The 22,724-nt window shown below is 37.3% G+C and overlaps 1 protein-coding gene across 3 annotated transcripts; it reads right to left on the reverse strand.

Moving 5' to 3' along the window:
- Positions 1 to 385: 385 nt before the first annotated feature.
- LOC114530243 (GTPase-activating Rap/Ran-GAP domain-like protein 3) lies at positions 386 to 22,175 on the reverse strand. 3 transcript variants are annotated; one of them, XM_028551831.1, is made up of 25 exons: positions 21,845 to 22,175; positions 8,615 to 8,687; positions 8,426 to 8,530; positions 8,220 to 8,307; positions 8,028 to 8,146; positions 7,849 to 7,913; positions 7,599 to 7,689; positions 7,383 to 7,458; positions 6,592 to 6,690; positions 6,338 to 6,438; positions 6,112 to 6,223; positions 5,874 to 5,919; positions 5,175 to 5,281; positions 4,831 to 4,940; positions 4,567 to 4,668; positions 4,297 to 4,374; positions 4,158 to 4,221; positions 4,030 to 4,077; positions 3,709 to 3,804; positions 3,488 to 3,598; positions 2,834 to 3,135; positions 2,546 to 2,618; positions 2,370 to 2,450; positions 2,160 to 2,278; positions 386 to 1,570 (listed from the first exon to the last, which is right to left on the reverse strand). In XM_028551831.1, the coding sequence occupies exons 1-25, from the start codon at positions 22,030 to 22,032 to the stop codon at positions 1,115 to 1,117; spliced, it is 2,910 nt and encodes a 969-aa protein (XP_028407632.1). In that variant the 5' UTR covers positions 22,033 to 22,175; the 3' UTR covers positions 386 to 1,114. The 3 variants fall into 3 exon arrangements, with proteins under 3 accessions (XP_028407632.1, XP_028407633.1, XP_028407634.1); XM_028551832.1 differs by lacking the exon at positions 21,845 to 22,175 and adding an exon at positions 16,793 to 16,930 and having other exon boundaries at positions 389 to 1,570; XM_028551833.1 differs by lacking the exon at positions 21,845 to 22,175 and adding an exon at positions 9,696 to 10,345 and having other exon boundaries at positions 390 to 1,570.
- Positions 22,176 to 22,724: the final 549 nt, after the last annotated feature.

The following is a 22,724-nucleotide window of genomic DNA, read 5'->3' on the forward strand; positions in this document are numbered from 1 at the left end:
CCTTCTCTGAACATCCTGTTTGTACTTCAACATCCCATTTGTATCACTATTTTTTAATTAATGCAAGATATCTTTCCCAGGCCCAGGTTCTCTCAGATGAATTTGGCTGAGATGAACGAGGTATAAACAATTCAGTCAGTGGCCTTTTCTCTCATGGGCACTACTCTTAAGCTGGTTTTCCACTAGCGATATTTTTCGCGCGAAGCGACATTTTACTTTTGTTTCAGAGCTCTCAACTGCAACCATCTGGAACAAATTGCTCAAATACAAAGGAATAAAGTCGCTTCGCGCGAAAAATATCGCTAGTGGAAAACCGGCTTTACTCGCTACACCTTTACCATTGGCAAGTCAATCCTACGATATTACCACGCCTATAATTGCTCGGGTTACTGAGGTAGCCGAGTCTAGGTTTCGCGATTATTTTTTTTTTCGTGTCGCAGGCTTAGTTTTCCGCGCGGACAGTCGCGTATTTACAGTGTATCAATATAGCTCAGTTTCAGTGCAGTGTATTTACCGGCTACATACCCCGAGTTAACGCCTACAGGGCGTCTTGTTTATGTATAAAAAAAAAGTCACAATTTTGTCTGCAGTTTCCTTTTCATGTTGGAATTTACTATTTGTACACAATAGAAATACACATCCCATGTGATTACTATACAATAATCTTTGTCTTCATATTTACAAAGTAAAATTGAGCTCTATACCATTATTCCTTAAAACAAATATAGACCGTAGCCAGTAACATCTTTCAAAAATAACCTCTACTTATTTCCTTTGTCGAAAGGTAATATAAATTATCATAATTATTATATTATTACCCAAACGTGTTCATGCCTCTACGTGCTGCCATTCGTAGAATGTGCAAATTTTGAATTGTTGTAATATAGGAATGGTCGATTTAATAAACGTTTCGAAGTTTCGATCAAATTTTGTTGAAGACCTTTGAGACTGTGTGAGAAGGATATGTTCTATAGAACTTGGTTGGTTTTTGGTCAATTGCTAGCAGTATAGAAAGTTTAGGAGAAGGTAAAACCACACCTTACAGCGCCCCTGTATGTAAGTGACGCGACTAGTCAATCGACCACACCTATAAAACTATACATATTTTAGAAACCTATATACAATTGATTTCGCCCTGGTGACATTCTATCAGTTCCCTGAATTCATTATCGAGTTTACTTGACGTATCGTCCAAGACGGCCCAGGAAAATGGTCTACTTAGATTATGAGTAGAAACGCTCGCCTTTGATTGGCGGCTTACGTGTGGAATCTCCTCGAAACTCGAATCACTGCCGTTGTCCGAGGATGGATTGGGAAAATCGAACGAGACTTCACTAAATGGACTTAAAGGTGTCCTTACATTTGGTAGTCGCGCTTGGGACGAGCGATCGAGGCTCAGTTTTTGAATAGAGTTTAACGACATTTTATAAATTCGTATTTGTTGATCTGACGTAGTCGCGGCGTGTGTTTGTTGTGTGTTTCTGTATTTGACGTTCGTGTGTCTCCGTTTGAAGTCTGATGATTGGTCTTCGGAAATTGTGAGCTGGGATGAAGCGAAGTATATGTCATCCTGAAAAACATTGAGAACTGATATCAATATACTGAGTGTGTAACATCCAATCTTGTTAGCCCGCCCTGGGTTATGTGATCATATGGGTTGGTTAAAGCTTCAGTCAGATATGGTGCAACAACAATATGCAACTCTGGCAAGAAATGAACCCTCCCTCCGTACCAGGCCTAAACGGAAAACGCAGTATTTACTAATGTGAAATGGACCGGGTTTTAAATCATGAAAACGCATTTTAATAGCTCTAATCACCCTCATCATGCAACATTACTTTCTCCCATCACGGGGACATGGTACGACTACGAGCACTGGTCCGGAATCTCACATACGTAGGTTTTAAAATTCCAACCAGATTTGCCTAACATGGCCAGTTTGCAAATCTTCCTGCGATATTAGATGCAATTTTCTTCTTTCGAAAAATGCGAGCAAGCTACGGTTGTTCAAATAACGGCACTGATCATGCATAAGGACAATAACAACACACGTCGGAGAAAATGCATATAGCTATATATTCGCCTATTTCCATCTATCAGCAAAACTTTCAAGTACGTTTCTGTCCTTCGTTCTATAGGATTACCAAGTGATGGTTTACCTTTGCAGAGATGAGATGAACTTTCGGCAAAACTAGTGTGTGAACCAATGTACCATTGACAACCAAGCGAATCTCAATCGTGTTACGCGTGAATGCCAAAATGTATGGAAATACGTAGACTGTATGATAAGAAAGATGAAATCAGGAATCTGTTGACTAACTTACGCGTAAGACAGAGGATATATACAGAAATATCTATAAAACACTCACCAATACTTTGTGGCGTGGCATTCCATTGGAAATTAAAACTGGATACATTCTCGCCATTGAGAAGTTTAGCAAAGGACGTATCTGCGCATTGGAAAATATTTTAATTACTTTAGTTTTCTAGACTACATGTTTATATGATTATATTAATATATATGCGGAGATTGTATAATACATACGATTGTAGGACAAAAGCAATGAGGGACCATTTTCTTCATAAACGTCAATGGCTGGTAAAAGATTTGGCTTATTCTAAGGGGAAAAAATCAGACGTGCAGTGTGAATATAAACGCACACATTACAATTATACTTGATGACTCTATCAACTTTGAACAGTTATTTGAGGATAAAAAACCCTATATAATTCCTCGCTACGATATTCCTTCAACGTTTAAAAGCCTTTACAACACGCATGTAAGAACGAAAACGTCAATATGAACGATTCATCTAAAATATGTTTCCAATACCTTTGGGGACGCCCCATCAATTTCGTGAAGTTTCGTAATTTTCCCAGAACCACAATCGATCAAATCAAATTGACTCCTGTATCCAACACACATGGTATAGCCTTTGCTACCACAATCCACCAGGGTCAGCAATGAAGGCGATTCGGTGATAACAACTTCTTTAACAAGTTCAAAGTAGTTGACCACTCTCTGGATATTCCGTCCTTCGCCATTATGCCACTGATATAGTTGGATCTTCTTGTTCGCAGCCACAGCAAAGGATCTGCAACCAATATTGTCACTAACTGCGAGTAGATGTGAACCTATTGGAAAAGATAATCAAATTATTAAATTGCTTTAAAAAAAATTGTATAATATTTTGGTGGCTGTAACAGTTCCACACTAATTATTATCATTCATTGGTTAGTTTGTCTATCTAGGAGAAATCATCTTTAAACTAACATTATTACGAAACGAAATTCTGTATGCCTTCCCATGTTGTAGGCCTTTCCTTACTGATCTCATGTGTTTATACAAAGTACAAAAGGTAGACTAATTGCAATTATTTGGGATACTTGTGTTTGTTCTAATCTGTTCTCTGTAGGATAATAAAGTGCCAGTAAAAGTCATCCTAATTGATCCACAATATCTCTAAAAAACGTATAAACGAAATACCTTTTGCCTTCTCCAGCTTATGTTCTTTGCAATCTAACTTGGTCTTTGACTGATCACTGCCCAGTTCTTCAAAATCTGACAATGCGAACACGCACACTTTGCCATCACGACCTACAGATAAGAATTAAAATAGGTACTGTAATGATACTGTAATGTACATGGTACTGTAATAAGATACTGAGAGAAATTGGATGACAGAAATGGTTGAGTGAATGACAAACCTTTGTCTGCTCGAAGGACCAACAAACCATGTTCCTCGTCAACAAACAGTTGTTTCACATCAACAGTCTTATCAAAAAGTTGTCTCATTGTACCACCTGAAACAAGAGAGCGACTATCTTGTTGAAAGAAGTAACATCAGTGTTGTCGAAAAAGGGGAGGAGGTAAGCTCAAAATAGAGAGGGGGGGACATTTCTCCATATCATAGGGGGGGTGAAAACCCCATCATAGAAAAGAGGGAAAGTCCTCCAAAAAGTGGAGGGGAATATTCTCTCTTAAATTGGGCGATGATACCTCTAAAGAAGTTAATAATGAAAACCAACCTTCGAGTTTAAACACACCCTCTTCGGTGCCCAAGATTAAACGTTCCCCTGCGAAGATTTAAATAAAGAAATTCGTTTATAACAGCAGATAAACAGGATAAATGGACATAACTATATATTTTACTAACCCCAGCTGTCGCCGCAAATAACTTTGGTTGGGAAATAATTACAGATACACTGTGTTTCCCATGGCTGCAAAAAGAAAAACAGTTAAAAAAATCGATGTTTATTTTACCTATGGATAAAAAAAACCCAACTGGATTATACCTCAGATCGAGTCATCCGCACACTGTTGTCCACCAAACGTGTTGGAACCTCGGCTGTTATTAAGTTCGCTTTCAGTTTCTAAGTAATGAAATATGAATCATCATACACATAGATCTATGATAGTTTTTTAATTTAATAACTTGGAAATGGTCTGTGCTCTCCCCCCCCTCCCCCCTTCAAATAACCATGTTATTCATATGCGTCGAGTGTACAAAATCTGGAATACTTCGCATATATTAGTGTCGTAGCTATCTATAACTATGCACTGACCTGGCCAAATGATATAAATTTCTCTCTCCTGTCATTTTCTTTATGTTGTTTCGCTTTGGTAGAGTCCGACAGAGTGTTTGTAAATCTCCTTGATTTCGTTTTCTGAAAAAAACGCCAGCATGAATGTAACTCATTATGGAAGTTCCTAGATTATCTCTAAGCTTAAAGCGTAAGCGAGATTTGGAGTTTGTTTTATAGCTCGCTAGCATACGAACAGGTCCAGCAAAATATAATTCACAGCATAGGCTGTTATGTAATTCTTACCTCGGCCGTTAAATGAGTGTTGGTCAAGTTGTTCAGAAGCATTTCTAACGTTCGATGTCGACGTTTACTGAAGGTTGGAGTAAGGTGTGTCGCTTTCTCACCGTTGATCACTACATAGAAAGGAATATCATCGAAATAACGCTATATTGACCCGAATTATCTGTACTTGCATATGCACAAAAATCTCCCTAACCTAAGATATTTTAAAATAAATCTAGTGCTTTTCTTCTAGGGAGAGAAAAAAACTCCAATGATAAATTTTGAAGGATTAGTTTTTTTCCAAGCCAGTTCAATAGAGGTATGTCATACATACGTGCTGAGTATTAAAACTAACAGTTACCTACTTTTAACAAGTAGAAATTCCCTAAATTCCTGGCGATTCGTGAAAACAGGAGAGGATGGTAACGGCGGACCAAATGCTGGAACGCTAACTTCAGAGAATACTGTGATTCTAGGAAAACAAGCAATTTAGTCAAACTTCAAGCACACTTCCCTCAAGATGAAGATTAGAGTTCAAACAACCACGCATGTCAATGATTGAGCTTTGGTGACAAAAGACATGCTCTAACCACTCACCGCACATGCACTACTTAATCATTAACTGCACATGCACTTATCACATGCTGTAACCACTCACCGCACATGCACTAATCACTAACTGCACATGCACTAATCACTAACTGCACATGCACTAATCACTAACTGCACATGCACTAATCACTAACTGCACATGCACTAATCACTAACTGCACATGCATTAATCACTAACTGCACATGCACTAATCACTAACTGCACATGCACTAATCACTAACTGCACATGCACTAATCACTAACTGCACATGCACTAATTACTAACTGCACATGCACTTATCACTAACTGCACATGCACTAATTACTAACTGCACATGCACTTATCACTAACTGCACATGCACTAATCACTAACTGCACATGCACTTATCACTAACTGCACATGCCCTGACCGCTTCACTCAAGGCTGTGTCAACAGTAGTCTCTATTTCTGGCCTAATATATAGAGCCTACCTGTAAGTATCTTCAGATCTTGAGTACGTTACGAGAGCGTAAATATCTGATCCAGAGAATTAAGAAATATCCGTTGTATAGCCTTATAAGTAAAAGTATAAGGAGCACATAGTAGGATAGTGAGGGGGCGGTGGGGTTTGAGGGTGAGGGGCGGTGGGGACGCCTTGACCTGGAAATACCCAAGCATCAAGCATGCACATCAAATAGGGTTTGATATATGTTTCAAATGAAAGGATACGTGTGAACTGAGACCGAATTCCGTACGGTGTGAATGTTGGTTTTTCATGGCTTTCGCATTCTTGAAACACGATATTTACAATGTCGTTGCCAATGTGACGTTTTCGTTCAACCTACAGGGAAGAATAGAAATCTACATTACAATCCAATAAACAGGAAAAGTATTATACAGCTACAGTATATGATACAAGACCAGAGCAACACAATAACACCGTGGTTCATTTTACCTGTTGTGGGTCATCAGAGAATGGTAAAAGTGTTGAAACGTGAAACATGATTTCATGGCCTTCGTAATGCGTATGAACGGACGTAGAACCTGTCATATTACCTGATAAAAACAAGGAAAAATATCAAAATTGACCGTTACACGTGAAAATATCCGTTCAACAATAGCTCGTGTTTCCATTCCGGTAAAAAGAGTTTACGAAAATCTCACGAAATTCTTGCAAGCCAATTATACAACAGATTTTCTAATACATACTCTTTGCATCAAGTCCTCCCCTAAACTTCTCCCATCCTTTGAGGAGAATTCGATCACCCAGCAACTTCAGAAAGTTGTCAAAAGTGTCACTTTCTTTTTCTGAAAATACGAAATAATGACCAATTATTATCGTCCCGGACTAAATGAAACTGATCAGACTAAGTCTAGGAGTAGACTCTTGCAATCTTTCATATAACGTTCTTTGTTTTTGCCGTCTTTGTTAACGTCCTCAATCTTAAGTATGCTAATTAATACTGAACCAAGGGTCAGTTATTCGAGGGCTGTTAACATTGGATAAGACAACGTCTTAACCAAATCCTTGTGTATTCAATATACTGTTGACTGCTGTAAATCGTGATCGTCCTATTAAAGTCGTAATATTTTAGCTTGAATGTGGTTAAATGCAAAGTAGATAATGAAAACAGTGGTCGCTCCGACGTGATCTTTTTGCTTTCCAAAACCATTTCACATTCTTTTGCATTTTTAATCTCACACCAAGCAAACACATATACTTTATAATAATGTAGTATAAGCCTTGCAAAGCGTTTGGTAAAGTGGCCTAGCGTTGAATATAGAGAGCTGGGTGTAGTGTGCAGGCTCGTGATAGGTTTTTGGATATATCGCAAAGTATCAGCCGTTTATAATCTGGAGGTCGGATTGGGAATTTAGTTTCTCGAGTTTTCCTAGGTTCTAATTACAAGGTAAGGAAAGACATTCTGCTCACAATGGCATTTAAAAAGCATTTCAGAGGAGGAGATGAAAAAGACGAAGCTGACTTCAATCAAACTCACCATTGCTTAATATTTCATCATCAGTGGTTTGACCTTGCTTTGCAAACAAAACACCAAATTTAAAATTAACAGAACCCTAAAGGAGAAATGAAATATTGCTCTTAAATGACTTTATGATGAAAGTTAATACACATAGTCATAGACTGGATTATGCAAACATCTCCATAAAAAATATCAAATTGTCAAATAATTCATTGGTTTAATGTGTCTTGATACCTCTTGATCTTCAAGAACAAGAAGTTCCTTTTGTATTTCTGGAACTAGAATTTCTTTTGGACCCTTGTCAATTTTGACATTGTAGCACATTCTACGAAAACAGATTTTGAAATAATTTTAGATATTACAAACACAGAATCTACTATTTACAACGGTGATTGAATTAAATAATATACTGCATCAGGAGCCATTCATGAAAGATTTGAAATATAATAATTATGTAAAAACATGCTACATCTACCACACATACTGTAAAATTGTTTTAGATGAAAGGGGTTTTCCAGGATCATATGGAATACATCTTCTTTCACTTCCCTAAAACAAGAATGAAGCAATTCATTGTCATATAATGATATTAAACCATCAATCAAGGTGCTGGTCAATACAATATTAAACCATCAATCAAGGTGCTGGCCAATTAAGCCATACCATTCTCTTCCACAAAATAGTTCTGTACTGTAAGACTGCATAATTATCTTCCTCTGTGACACAAATGGACAGCACAAATGGATTCTTATCCACATCCAGACCAATATAATTTTGGTGTACTAAAAAAGAGACCATTCAAAATGAACATGAATAGTTATAGAGCAAAATGGAAAAATTTAGTAATTTACTTACATTTTCCTAAGAAATATTTAAAATACCATCTTGTCTGCCACTCAGGATTTTCAAGATGAACCATACTACCTTTGACACTGTCAAAATGCTAAAAGAAAAAAAATTAAAGAAAGCCTTTGAAATCTTATCATCTTGATATGTGAGATTATATGAAGTGTCATAAGTATTAAAGGCAAGGAATATAAGGCGAGTATTCTCTGCTGTACCTGTTCTGTGTCAGCTTTATCCATCTCTCCATTTTCTACTCTGAATCTTAATGGACTGCGGAAATGATTACTACTGCTTTCATTTCCTGCTCTGGGGTTGCAAAGCTAGAAAAAGATATTTGATGAAACTGACTTAACCATTCTACCAACATCAAACATTTATCATGATGTACCAGGTGGCATACGTACCATTTCAGTAGATCCATAATAATGCTTTCTACTTAGCACTGGATTCTTCTTTGGAAGATCCAATGATGGTGAACTAAAAACCAAACGAACTTATCAATAAAGAACCACATAAAGAACCAGTGTTTTTCAACTTTTTTTTAACCAGTGTTTTTCAACTTTTTTTTATGATTGCTTCCACTATGGCAAAATAAAAATGCAAAGAGTGTAATATTTATTGCGATACAAGCTTACATTCTAAATCTCTTCATTTAAAAAAAATCAAAAGGTGAAATAGATTAAAAGGTGCATTGCAGACATTGCATTGTAAGTATGCATTTGGTTGCTATATAATTCAACATCATAAAAATAAGAGCTGCAGTGAGGCTAACATGTGATGTGACAATGTGACTAGATATGTTAAACTCATATGTTTTAATGGGAAATATTTTACAATTAGGACTTGTAAAAGCAAGCCAGAGAGAAACTCACAATATCAATTAGGAAAAATATTATTAAAATAATTCCCATCATTAACTTCAAAATATTCAAATTGGGAAAATAACACTTCCCAAGCCCAAAACACAGTAAATTGCATTTGCTGGACCTAATCTCTCCTAGTGCTTCACCCTCAAAATTAAAACCTCAGCTCTGCCACTGATTAGAGCAAGACAATCAATATTTACTTAAAGTTGGCATAAGGTAATTGAAATAATTATCATCTGTCATGATCATTTTCAGTCAACATTTCAAATTCTGCAAATTTATCCGGCTATGTAGACAAATTAATACCACAAATTGGAATAACCTGTACATAAATTCTGAATCTAGACATGCCATCTTAATCTTTTTAAAATCGATTGGGTATTTTTTTCGGAACTGGAGGTAAATAAATATCACTTGAATATAAATTCATTTTGAAAACATCTTCGCAAAATAAACGCTCGAATGGCCAAATTGTAAATTTCAAAAACGATCTATTATCTAATACTACTGTATATTCGTAGAAGTTACAATATAAATATTCCCTGCTTTTCTGTATGAAGATTGGTAGTAATACGTTTTAGGTAATTACTGATTTTTTTCAAAATCATCAAATCAATACCTTCGGCTTTCGGAAACACATCTATCTCTGTGAGCCATAGTTGAACACAAAATAAGCCGCCAGGAAATACGAAGTGAATTTTTAGACAGTCACTAAATTAGACACAGAGCAAACAAAAGACGCGCGTATTGATGTAAAGCCCTTGAATCCTCTCTTTTCAGCAACAAAATTCCTGGTGGTTACGAAAAGTCACACAATTAATGTCTTGTCCACAAGACTTCGTCAATATCATAACATAAATTAATATAAAGTTGCTTCTTTGGTAATGGCTCTCGCAAAACGCTTTCGACACGGTACAAATCAATTCGTTGGCATAAGTGACTTAAGATTAAAAATAAAAGTTCAGGACAGCACAATATATAAACGACGGCAAGAGATTGATGTATTGAACGTTACATTTCAGCTACTTAAATTGGGAACAACCGGAACGGTGCTTTGTAAAGTACAACAAAACTCCAAATATTCAAGTCAATGCCGGTGAGCCAGTTTCTGTCTTCTTCCTTTACTATTTCAATCAAAGTTTCCCAAACCTTTCCAAATATTTCATAGTTTATTTCATTGAATAATTTTGGGAGTGTATTGCCAAGGCTAGGTTCAATTGTTGTTAAAATAATACCACAACTTGTCATGAAAAATTCATATTTTGATAACGGAACTTTCATAATACCGCCGCTGTCATCTATGAATATTAATGAGGCAAAGATGAGACAAAAACATCTGCAACGATGATTCTGGAATAGAGCTTTATAATGTCTATATCTTTCCAGGTTTTTTCTGTAGTTTTCTTATCACTTTACAGCCTTGAATTTAACCAGAATACTGAGTGATTTTACTGCCATAGGTCATTGGTCGAAACTCGTTTCACTAATTAACGAGGCAATTAAATTGTGATCAAACGGCAATTACAATGTTTGTTAAAATCATACGCTCTCATTTTCAACGCCCAACGTTCCAGTTTTAAAAAAAGTCTTTAAAAAATCTTAGATCCAAGACATAACAAAAGACATTGCGGAAGAAAGATATATTGAACTGCTCAAAACACTTTCGGCAGCCTTTTTTAAAAGATTCTTCCGACAGGACTCACCATCAGGCAGGATACCTTGTTTTTGGAGTTAAAAAAACATAAACACAAAACACTGCTTTTTCTCACTTGCACAACCTTGTTTTTATTAGCTTTCTGCTATAAAATATTTCCCACATTGTACTCTACAACGGAAATACCGTTCGAGGCAGAGATTTCAGATCTCTGAACTAGAAAGCAAACATGAGAGGCGTGAGTGAAACCAATTTTTGACCACTTGGCCCTTTCTTTGGGACACATTGTAGATTTGTAGTCTCAATTTCATGAAACAATGCCGCCGTTCTCTTTAAATATACGATCATGTATGTATATATCGTTGTAATAATGCTAAAACATGTTGTATGTACATTTGAAAAAGCCATTCCTGTTGAAGACTTCTTCAATTCAAAGAACTTCGTAAAATCTTGCACATACGATCAATTATTAATTAGGCTATCATTAGTCTTTATTCAAAACTAACGATCAGCAAGTATGCAGGGTTTTTTCCGAGGTTACTACCATTTGCGTTCAAGCTTGCGACGTGCGATTTTAAAACGTACGTTTGACGTTTCAAAACGTACGTTTAACGTTTCAAAACGTTACGTTTGCCGTTTCAAAACGTACGTTTTGTCACGCCCCCTGCCATGTTTGGGTAATTAAATTGACATGTTTTTGAAGTCTAAACGAACTTGGCATAATATCTAGTGTAAACAAATATGGATCCGTACTCTGTAAAAAAAGTAAATCTATATGGTCGCAGTTACTGTCCTGGTAAACCCATTGGCGAAGAATTTGCATCTTTTATCATCGATAAAATTTTGAAAGAAGGTGGCGACCGTATTACTGGTTACATTCCACGAACGTATGTACAGTACTCCAACGAATTTACAGTATCTCCCAATACGGTAAAAAATATTTGGAATAGATTTTGTGAAGAAGTTCCAACAGTACAACCCAAGCGCAGAGGTGGCAAAAGACAGTCAAAATTACAGGAAGATGACCTCGAACTAATCGAAGTGTTAAAGATTAATTCGCCGTCAATTTCTCTTGCGGAAATCATCCAGGAGCTAACAGAATGTGGCGTCCAAGAGGTTTCCATGTCAACTGTTTCGAGAGCAATAAAAAGCAGGATGCCTTCAGGTGAACGGTATACAAGAAAGAAACTGACCAAACTGGCGAGGGAGCGGTTTACTCCAAACAACATGTTTTACACACAACTTTTCATAAACTATCTTTCATCGAAGGATCCAAGAAAGTTAAAATTTTTCGACGAAGCTGGAATAAAAATACCAAACGTAGGAACTCGCACGTACGGACACAGTGCTATAGGAACGCGCAGTGTGGAGATAATACGAAAGCAGGAATCTCCAAACAACACATTGAACTTGCTTGTTTCAATTGTTGGGCCCGAATATTATAATATTCTTAGCGGAGCAACAAACACCGCGCGTTTTCTTGCATTTTTCGAAGAGGCCGGAAGAGTGGTCAACGTTAATACAGGTCGTCCATGCCTTGAGGTGGGTGACATCGTTGTGATGGACAATCTTTCGTCTCATCACTACGAAGGTGGAGAAATTTTGGAAGAGTGGTTTGACACAATGGGTATAGAACTATTATATACGCCGTCATACTCTCCTGATCTGAATCCAATTGAATTATGTTTCAACAAGATTAAAAACATTCTAAATGGTGAACTCAGGAAATTGGTCCACGATAATTTACATCTTGCGGTTGCAGAAGCCGTCGAGACACTTTCACCAACGGACATGACAGGTTTCTATGAAGCCACATCTTACTTGTTTATCTAGCACTGTAGTATAGCCATGGTATAGTTGCTTTATTACAGTTAAATGAGCATTTATTTTCATTCGATAATGCAGGCACGATTGAAATGGCTGATATAAAAATAGTTCTGACTTCTGAATATTAATTAGTATAGAGAAAATGTAGCGTCATCAGAAACAATAGTTCTAAATATAACCTTTCGTATTTCAATAAATCCAACATCAGTTACGTAATAACTCTCAAATTTTGCGACGTTGAAACGATGGTATTTTTTTCATTTTAATTTATTTCGATTATTTCAAACATTTTAACATTAACTGAACAACAATAAATCTGGTACGGAACAACCACAACGTACAAAATCGAATCAAGTTCCAGTAATATTAGCCTACTATATTAAATTGCAAGGGTGTATTTTACGTTGGTTCTAAAACAAACCGCGGCGTTTAGCCAGCATCAATACTGTAATTGGAGGCCTAGGGGGGCATAAAATAAACTCACACAATGTAATGACAATCGATTTAAAAAAGAAGTTAATCATGCAAAACATGACTATATGAATATGCCCCCCTCCCAATTATCGACGTTTGCTTCGCCACTGAATTCAAAATCGATTTTAATAACGAAATGTTTTCCTTCGCCTGGTAAACCTATAATGGTACCTTATTGAACGTAATATCAAATAAAACTTGGACTATGTCATAATATTATCGCATAAGATTAACTAATTGTTTTGCGATGACAAATTTAACAACATAGAAACTGCGTCATTTTCACTGACTTCAGGTACATCGTCACTTGTCGACTCTGCCGGCGCCGGCGTCATGAAACTGTTTGTCGGCGTACTCGTAGTTGTGCGAACACAGTCCCCAGTAGATTGGGTGTACGGCATTGCCATTGGTGAGTAGCTTGGGAAATAGGGACAAATCGATGCCAAAAGAAGGCATTGCCATTGGGTGGTACATGTTTCCATATGCCATAGGGAGATCGAAGCCTGTCGGGCATATGTTGACTGTGGGTAGGGTAAGACAAGTTCGTGTTGGCACTCTCCAGAGTTTGCGGTTTTGATTTATGCAAGCTTTCTCTGATGACAATAGCTAATTGCTCAGCTTCTTCTTCTTCTGATGCAGGGGCACTATGCAAAATTTGTGAAGGCTTTTCTTTATCAGTATCAAAGCTTATACTGTTACTACAGGAACTGCTACTTTGAGTACTGACTAATCTCGAACTAGGAAACTCTATTCCATGATGCTCGAGTGAGGATCGAGCTGGATTTTCGTGTTTGCGTCGCTTGGTGTTCTGTTTTGACCGGCTGTAAAACTGGTTATTACTCGAATCGTCGTCAGCAAGACCGAGGGCGACATTCAAAATACGTCCGATATCATGTCTTGCGGGGATTTTTCCTCCCAAATTTTTTTTGCAGTACTCCTGCACTAGGTAAACGTGTTTTCGTAGTAATGACCAATTTTGGTTACCGTTTACCATGTAAGCCGCCCTATTTGCTTGCAACAGCTCACTTTCGATTCTAACATGTTTTTTGTCCGTCGCATTTTCTACAGCATGTTTTCTATTGCGAAGTTCTTCCCTTAACTGTTTAAGTTTGATTTCGTGTTGCTTTAATTGCGATCGCATTTCCTTTAATTTATGTTCGCCTGGGTGATTTTTTTCCAATCCGCATTTAAAGACCGATGTGCATTTATCGAGTTGACAATTGCGAGCAGTGTGACCCAACCTAAGGTGACAATTTCTACATATATTTCCATTATTTGGATCTGATTTGACTCTTGCTATTTTTTTTTCAACATTTTCAATGTTTGCTTGTAGCTGCCTAATTACTGTTTCCTGCTCGTAAATCTTTTCCTCGCTTTTCGTAATGTATCTCTCAAGTGGAGTTTTCTCAACACATAAGTCGTTATCTAAACGATCGTCACTGTCATTGTCCATGATCATGCGATCTTCCTCAGTATCATCACTATCTATATCCTCACAGCCCATAAAGTTGCTTACAAGACAAGATTTTACTGTACTTGACGTTGGGTAGCGTCTTAATGCAGATTTTGACTGTGGCTGTCTGCAATGTGAATCGGTCACTTCCTCAACTTGGGCTCTACTGTCAACTTTCGCTTTTACACTTGGTGAAGAGCCCTCGAATACTCTCAATTTAAGACGATGAATATCCGTCCCTGGAATACATTTTATTCCAGTAATTGCGACTCGGAAACATAGGGGATCACTGTTCATTACCACGTATTCTTTCTCGTCATTTTCGTACAGCAATCCGAACGTCAAATCTCTTGTTTTAGGGATTTCTCGTTTTATAGCTTCGGTTAAATCATTGTATGTCCTCGGCGAGGCCGTGAAAAAAACACGCCGTGTTTCTCCAATCTGAACTTGCACTTGTATTTGGTCCATTGTCATGTCATGAATGTCATTTTTCAAATTGCTGTATTGAGTATTTTTAAATAAGTACAAACGTCGCTATATTTAAACATGCCGTATGAACTGCAAAAACATGTCAATTTAATTACCCAAACATGGCAGGGGGCGTGACAAAACGTACGTTTTGAAACGGCAAACGTAACGTTTTGAAACGTTAAACGTACGTTTTGAAACGTCAAACGTACGTTTTAAAATCGCACGTCGCAAGCTTGAACGCAAATGGTAGTATTGTCCCGATTCAAGTTTTGTGCTTGCAGTGGCGTAGCCAGCCTGACAACTTAGTCATGCAATGTTGGTGTTCAATGAAAACAATGAATTTCTAAAGAATTTAGTAATTCTAATGACTTGGAATTTGCATAGCATGACCAAATTGTCTGGCTACGCCACTGTGTGCTTGATTTTACCGAAGATTATCATCAATTGTCTCTATAAAAAAATAACGCGTAGCAGTGACGCCGGAAGCAGTCAGGGGCGGCGGTGACAGAATTTTAAAAAGCGGGCACATTCATTTTACCTCAGTGACGACACGGAGAAAGATTAAACTTTAAAAAGTGGATTAGCAGACCGCAGGACAGAGCATTTTTAAAATATAATCAGAGTTTTAATGCGAAGAGCGTGTCGAAAATTAGATGGTGTCAAAAAGGATAAGGGTCAAATATTACTTATGGCAACAAGGGGCAGGGAGAGCCCCTGTAAGGGAAGGGCGGAGAGAGCCACCTGCCCCCTGAAACGTAGATATAAGTGGTTTTAAGTCGAGTATTTGTCTTTCTTGGGAAAAGTGTGGCGGCCAAATGTACACCTTAGTAGTAAAAGTACTTTAAAAAAAATGCCCTGCATATAGCTTCATAGTTAAAATTCTTGACCTGCTATACTACACCTTTAATAGTAAAATTTTTAAAAAAAAGACATGCCCTGTTGAACTGCAGACGGTAAATAACGTGCCATCTGCATGTTGTACAATTATATGCTTAGTTTCAAAGTGTATTCAAACTATTTGTCACAGTCATAAAAAAACGACAGCTGAAGATGAACGCTTGTTGAAGCTACTCGACTGTGTTTTTATTATTCAAACCACAAAACCTTTAGAAGATGTCTCTTCCGCCCACGGCCTGTCACCTTAAACCATGCACATCCTGTTTGCGCGCAACCCTAACAAGGTCTGAAATCTTCGAATAGTCTATTTACAGGAAATGCACTGTTGAGCAATCCATTGTAAATCATTCATGTCTACGAAAAGTGTTTACAATGTAGTTTAAGTAAATAATCCATAAAACAAAAATATATCTCAAATTGAAATATGATATATGCATCGGACGGCAGAAACAAAATACAAATTGACGTATATTGAATTACTTGGCCATACGTATTCACCACACATCCCAATTTCTATCAACGGCGACTATATACTGGTGAGCATATTTACCTGACTATCATATAACTGTTTATCTATTATCAAATGTGACAAAAATCGTGTCGACTTTTGCTCAAATCAAGTCGCTCCTAAAGATATTCCTATTCAAAAGACTCTTGCTTCAATGGGCGGTGTTCGTACACTTAACTTCATATCATGCTATTGTTCCAAAATTGGCAAAATACGTTCGTAAATCGTAATAAGAAAAGTTTTGAAATTCATTAATTGTATCAATCCAACGAAATTCATTGTATATTCAACCTTGGATTGAGAAAATTATTTTGAAATGAAAGTAAAACGGGTTTTACCTAAAGATAATTTGCAACGCGGCTTTTCTTTGTGATATTTTAAAGGAAGAAACGAAATCGTGTATTCATAAAATACGAAATGAAATAACCTTACCCATCTATGAACGTGTACTTCGACTTAGGTCTTCTAAATCTGTATTTACCACGACGAGCCATATTTCGACGCTGAGGTTTAGCAAAGCGCTGAATTTCGTCTGTCATTTGCGCGCTATCATTGTTGTTGTGATATTAATGTCATGTAAAGTATGTTTTGTATTCACCCATGCCGCGCGACGTATGTTAATTAGGGGTGTTTCCGGGTTTGAGTTACCAAGGGAGGGGTAGCAGAGATATTTTATTCGATAACATCTTATTTCAGTTACTTGAGGAGGTTTTGCCAGAGCAACCGAACAATTTATGTACGGATAAGAAAAGTCGTGTTGTCGTGCATGATTTGAGAAAAACAGAGAATATGATAACAATAAGCATATAAGCGAAATCACTCTGATAATTGGCAGGTATAGCCACTTGCCTAACTGTACCATAGCTGGAGTCCCGACTTTGACGATTTGATGATTTCAAATCTATTATCAACAAGATACGAAATTATTGACTACACGGGAATACCCCGCGAGTGCTGTTACAAGAAATCGTACCCTAAAAAAGCCTTACGTATTCTACAATCTAAGCAATATCGTCGAACAGATGGTCCCCGACTGCACACAAGTATAGAAAGTCGTAATTGTATAGTACGAATGTTTTTAATAATCCCATGCCTTCACACACGTTAATATTCTGAAATAAATAGCCAAATAGGTCAGCCGTTAGCCTCGGTGCTAGCTCACACAAACAGGCATGTCTATAGTATCAAGTCGGAAGATCGCGAATTATAATTTCAATTTATATACTTAGAACACGAGAATATCTCGTGACAAGACCAAGACCTGGGTCTGGCTGGGATATAAATAATGATATTGACATGGTATGATAGCTGTGACTAAAGAGTCGATCCATTATGGCGAAATCACATCAAGAGTCTAAAGTTTATCGTTTTTCGGTCAACGTTATAATACATTCACGTTTTAACATTTCAATATATTTATTTGGTGAGCTTGTGAGCTAATTCTTATTAAAAAATAAATCAAAACTTTCTTTGGACTGGAATGAACAGATCATTTACTGAATACTGAAACGGAATATGCTATATATGTCCCATTAACTTACATCAACTTTCATTAACACATTATTTGATAACATTGAAAATATGGTTGAATAATTGGTTGAATAGGGTAAAGGAGAAAGGTTTAACCAGGTTCACTCGCAACAATAGTAGTTCCCACGCGCATATTATGAGGAATTAAGCGGTTTAAAATAGTGTTAAGTCCGGTGTAATTTTACGGCAAAAGGTGACAAATCAATATTTTGTTTTTGAGAACATTTGAGAACTCAAACAACAACAAAGCGAAGACCACATTTTTTACGCTTTAATTTATCACTTTACAACTTCAGTTGGCACATCTTTGTCGAAATTTCAATTGCTTACAAACATGCAATTACAACGCTACTATATTGACAGACTCATGCACAGAGAGATAAAACAGGATCGGCTATACGAGCCTAGTCAGCCTACGTACGTTTTCGAGGGTTTCGGTTAAAGCCTGTTCCAGGAAGCCACACAACCTATCAGTCGGTCCAACATCACAGGATAAAATTCGGGTGGCCGTCGCCAAAGACCGGATTATATCAAAATATTATGCAACCACGAAACCACAGTGAAAAATGCTGGATAATCTTAGCTGAAAGCCTGATGCTATAAATAACAGTGTTTGATTATGTTTTGAGTTTGACGCCCTCATCCCACATTGTTGAAAATCAAAAAAAATTTTTGACCAACAGTGAAGCAGGATAATAGCCTTGCTCAAACTCTTACCTAGGCTAAGTTTAGTGAGTTTACTGAAATGCGAAAGCTTAGATTTTGAAAGAAATTCTAGTCTAATCTTGGAGGGAGGAGGAAACCTTCATTGAAGAGAAATTGGCGAAGCATACATAAAATATATATTGAAAAAGACATGAAGACGTGAGAACGTCGAAGATTTTTGTGGAGATGTTAAATCTTTAGATCTTTCAATCTCGCTATATACGAATGCGGCAGCCACACAGACAGACAGAAAGACAGACAGACGCTACGCGTTATTATCCATAACGCACCTTCTGCCTCTGGCGAAAGTGAGATTTCGTGGGAAAAAGATAGTGAAGTTTAAAAATAAAGCCCATTTTCCATGTGGCCGCCCGTGACCCTGGAACCCGTGGAACCCGAACACTTTTCATGCGGTATTTTCTCCCAGGTGATATAAATCACACCTTATTTAACCGTACATCCTGGCAGCAAAAGTTTTCATCTTTCCGGGGAAGGTTCATAAACATGCATTGAGCCACAACAACTTGTTCAATATCGACTTGATATTTAATTAATTTCATCAGATCTCGTGAATTAGATGTTATCGCTTGAATTGCAAGTATAATGGCTGTTATCTCTAGTTACTGAATATTTATGTGAGTTTATGCGGCGCCATTGGCATATAGCCAGGTGCATGCAGAAACTCAGAGTTTATTTTACAATGCACAAACAGCGAATAGCCATGCAAATTTAGTTATGATCGAGAGAAATTGTTCCGCGTTTGAAATTTTATACAAAGACTCCTTTTAGTCTGCTTTTCAGTGTCCAATAACAAATTCAAGAGACACATGACATGCACAACTCCTTACTTCACCCTTTCACGTATTCCAACCGCAATTCAACGCTGTTAGCTCGACGTCGCTAGTCAAATATTTTGCTTGAAAGAAGCTACGGAAATTACTTATGCTGCCAAGACTCTGAAATAATCATATGATTTCATATGATACAAACGTTTAAATCGAGCTAAGAACTTCCGATCTAGCTGATATTGCAGTTTCATTTAAGCTATCACGTTGCAGCTGCTTTCATGTCATCGAGAAGCCGTGAAAATGCCTCACTCGAAGGCGTCGTAAGGATGATAACGCTAGCTAGCTCTCACAAGTATATTGTCTCGCGTGTGGAGTTTCTTTGTTTTGCAAGCGCGTCGTCGAATTGGCTGCGTGCCTGCGTCGTACGCGAATCGTAATCTCCCTATATTATTTTGTTTGAGAGAGCATGGGCTAATCTTTATGATTTATGCACTGATTGTAAAAGTCGTAATTCCACGTCTTGCATAAAAATCAATCCCGAAATGCTCTCCTTTGTTTGTCATTTGAACTGGCTTTAAACTTCTTGTAGCTAGTTTAGTTCTCAAAACAAGCCTTTCAATTTCGCTTACTTGCAGTTGCTTAAAATAACGCTGTAAAAATGCAACAATATAAGGTACAGCCGTACAGTAATAAGTCACAGTCGATAATGACAAGTGTTGCCGAACTTTGGCACTTTCAAGAATGATTGGAGCCAGTATTCAAGGCTTTTTTTCTCAAAGCTTGACACCTTATAAGCTGTTTTGGATATATTGCCTCCCACGTGCGGTCATGTGTAAGGGAAAAAGCAACCTACAATATCATCAATATTTTCAAAAAACATTTCCTCTTTAATTCGTTTTTCCTTCTTGCGTTTTGCAAGCTTTCAATCCTAAATTTAGTTATATTTATTGGAGTTGAGTTGAGTAAAGTAAATAAAGCCACGAGCCCGATAAGGAATTACGTGCAACGTCTCCGCGACATTTTTAATGAACTAATCTACTGAAATGATGTTGCGACTGATGACCAGACAGAAATCTTTGTGTGATGGTTTTTCTATTAGTTCAAGTTTCATATTCATGATAAAGAAAACTGTATTTTGCGGAAGTGATATATAGCCTTTCTTTCGTTTCTGACAAAGACCTTTCATGGTGAAGAAGGGGAGTCACTGCCGGTTCCTATACGTCTACTGCATGCATGCCGTTCGCCTTTTATGCTCTTTATTCAAAACCAGACTAATTCAGATTTCAGAATAATATGGATTTCATAATTATATGCCTTTTTACCAAATATTTGGCATGCATCAGTATATGTCATGTATATTTATATTTATATACATTCTATGACAAAGTTCTTCCTTGGTCAAGAGGGCGTGGTACTGGAAGCCACAGACTATACCATATATATCAGTCTAAGCAGGCGAATACTGTATAAGCTACTAGACTTGTAGCCATAACTTCAACGCCGAGCCCTTTCCAACGTAAGTTATATAGTGTGCAATACGACAAACGTAAAACTGTTGCTCACCCGATAGCCGAAGGCAAAAGACCTTCTGGATCAATACGAGGAATCTGTTAGGCAACCTTATGTGCATGTACAACTTTGACAAACCGCTTGCTAACCTTACTAATTGAACATAACACAGTAGTCGAATTGATGATCTTATTGAAAACCTGCCCAGCACGTCCTTTACAAAAACAAAGACAGGGATGTGCTGGCAATGCGAACAAAAGGCCTCCTGCCTATCGAAAACACACACCAGTTGTGTTTGGAACAACGGTCTTCCTTCACACTGTACCAGCCAGCTATATGATTGAGCAATGTATAGTACTTGTATTTGAAAACAGCTCAACGTTACGTCCAACTAACTATTCAAGTGTCAACACACTTTGCCAATCTGAAAGCCAACATTTCCAAATAACCTGTCACTACTGAAGATTTCACATTTCGCTAATCGCAAGAAAAACAACTCAGGCATGACTCCCCACGAATCATAGATTAGGTACAAACTGAATATCCATGTGAATTGTAAAGATATAATTATATTGTTGATCAGCGTCAAATTATTTACCGAATAATTTTAGTAGAATCCAACTGATCTTATCGCTGCGGTAAACGATAAGTTTTTAACAAAATAACTGAAGTAAAGTTAAACTGCAAACCACGGAGTACAAAATCTTGTATAGTTTGGCAGTGAAATTTCCTGGTGTAATTCACTATGATGCTTTATAAGAATTCACCTATATATTATTCTTGTAAACAGTTCGCCTTTTTAGCGCCATAAACAAGTGAGATGACTTCAATTGGCTTACGGAAATCATTACACTGCTACTCGTTACTGATTATAATAGTTCACGAAAGAGGTGATATTAAAGATGAGAATTTAAATAGCTAAGTATAAATACGTTAGGGAGTACGGACTCACCATGAAGGTCCAAGCGATCTTGTTTTGGCTACAGGTTCTTTAGGGCTTAAAAGATCATCCTCAAAATGTTTTTCGGGTGAATCCGTAGACGATAGCTTTCGAAGACTAAACCGTCCAACACGGCGCTTCACCGAGGATTTCAGCGATTTGGAACGGCTCGCTTCCTTAATCCTATTGTCTCGTTGCATGTCTAAAAATCCCAAGCTTTTCTCTTTCGTTAAAACTAAACCATATACAGACAAACCCAGAGGGCAAACACGATTACTTTACGACGACCTTCGCATAATATAGTTTGTTGATACATATCCGCCCAATTCATATATGAAAGACATGAAAATGCAAATTTCTTCGTTTGGGTACTTAGTAACACACAGTGAACACCGCAAGTGATATAAACAGGTCCTTCATTAGAATAATTCACAATACTTGGCAACCGCAATTGAAAGGCCAATGCTACACACAACGGCGACCTGCAATGTAATTTTTGTGTTGATCTAACATTATTTTAGTGGCACATCCATCCATGATTCCCTCATCCCAAAGCGCGTGTTTGAATAAAAAGTTCTTTTGTTTGCAAAATTAAACATGATAATTTCATCCTTACAATTTTGTTCTACCTGAATAACATTGTTCTATGCCAAAAATTGCATTAAAAATCGCATCAAAAATTGCGTGGTGTAACAAAAAAGACGGTTATCGTTTTCAAAGGAGAGCTATCATTGAATATATCTGGTCTTTTTTTCTTCAGAAACTCGCTGTCAGTCGAGCCGTGTATTTGAATTACCTGCTTCAAGGAAAGATTGTTTACTTAGTCTGACATAGACCTGAAAATTAACGAATGAGCCATACTGAATACAGCTAGCACAAACACTCGACATAC

This window comes from Dendronephthya gigantea, unplaced genomic scaffold (assembly GCF_004324835.1).
Source record: "Dendronephthya gigantea isolate DGI-Jeju-01 unplaced genomic scaffold, DenGig_1.0 000061F, whole genome shotgun sequence".
NCBI lineage: Eukaryota > Metazoa > Cnidaria > Anthozoa > Malacalcyonacea > Nephtheidae > Dendronephthya > Dendronephthya gigantea.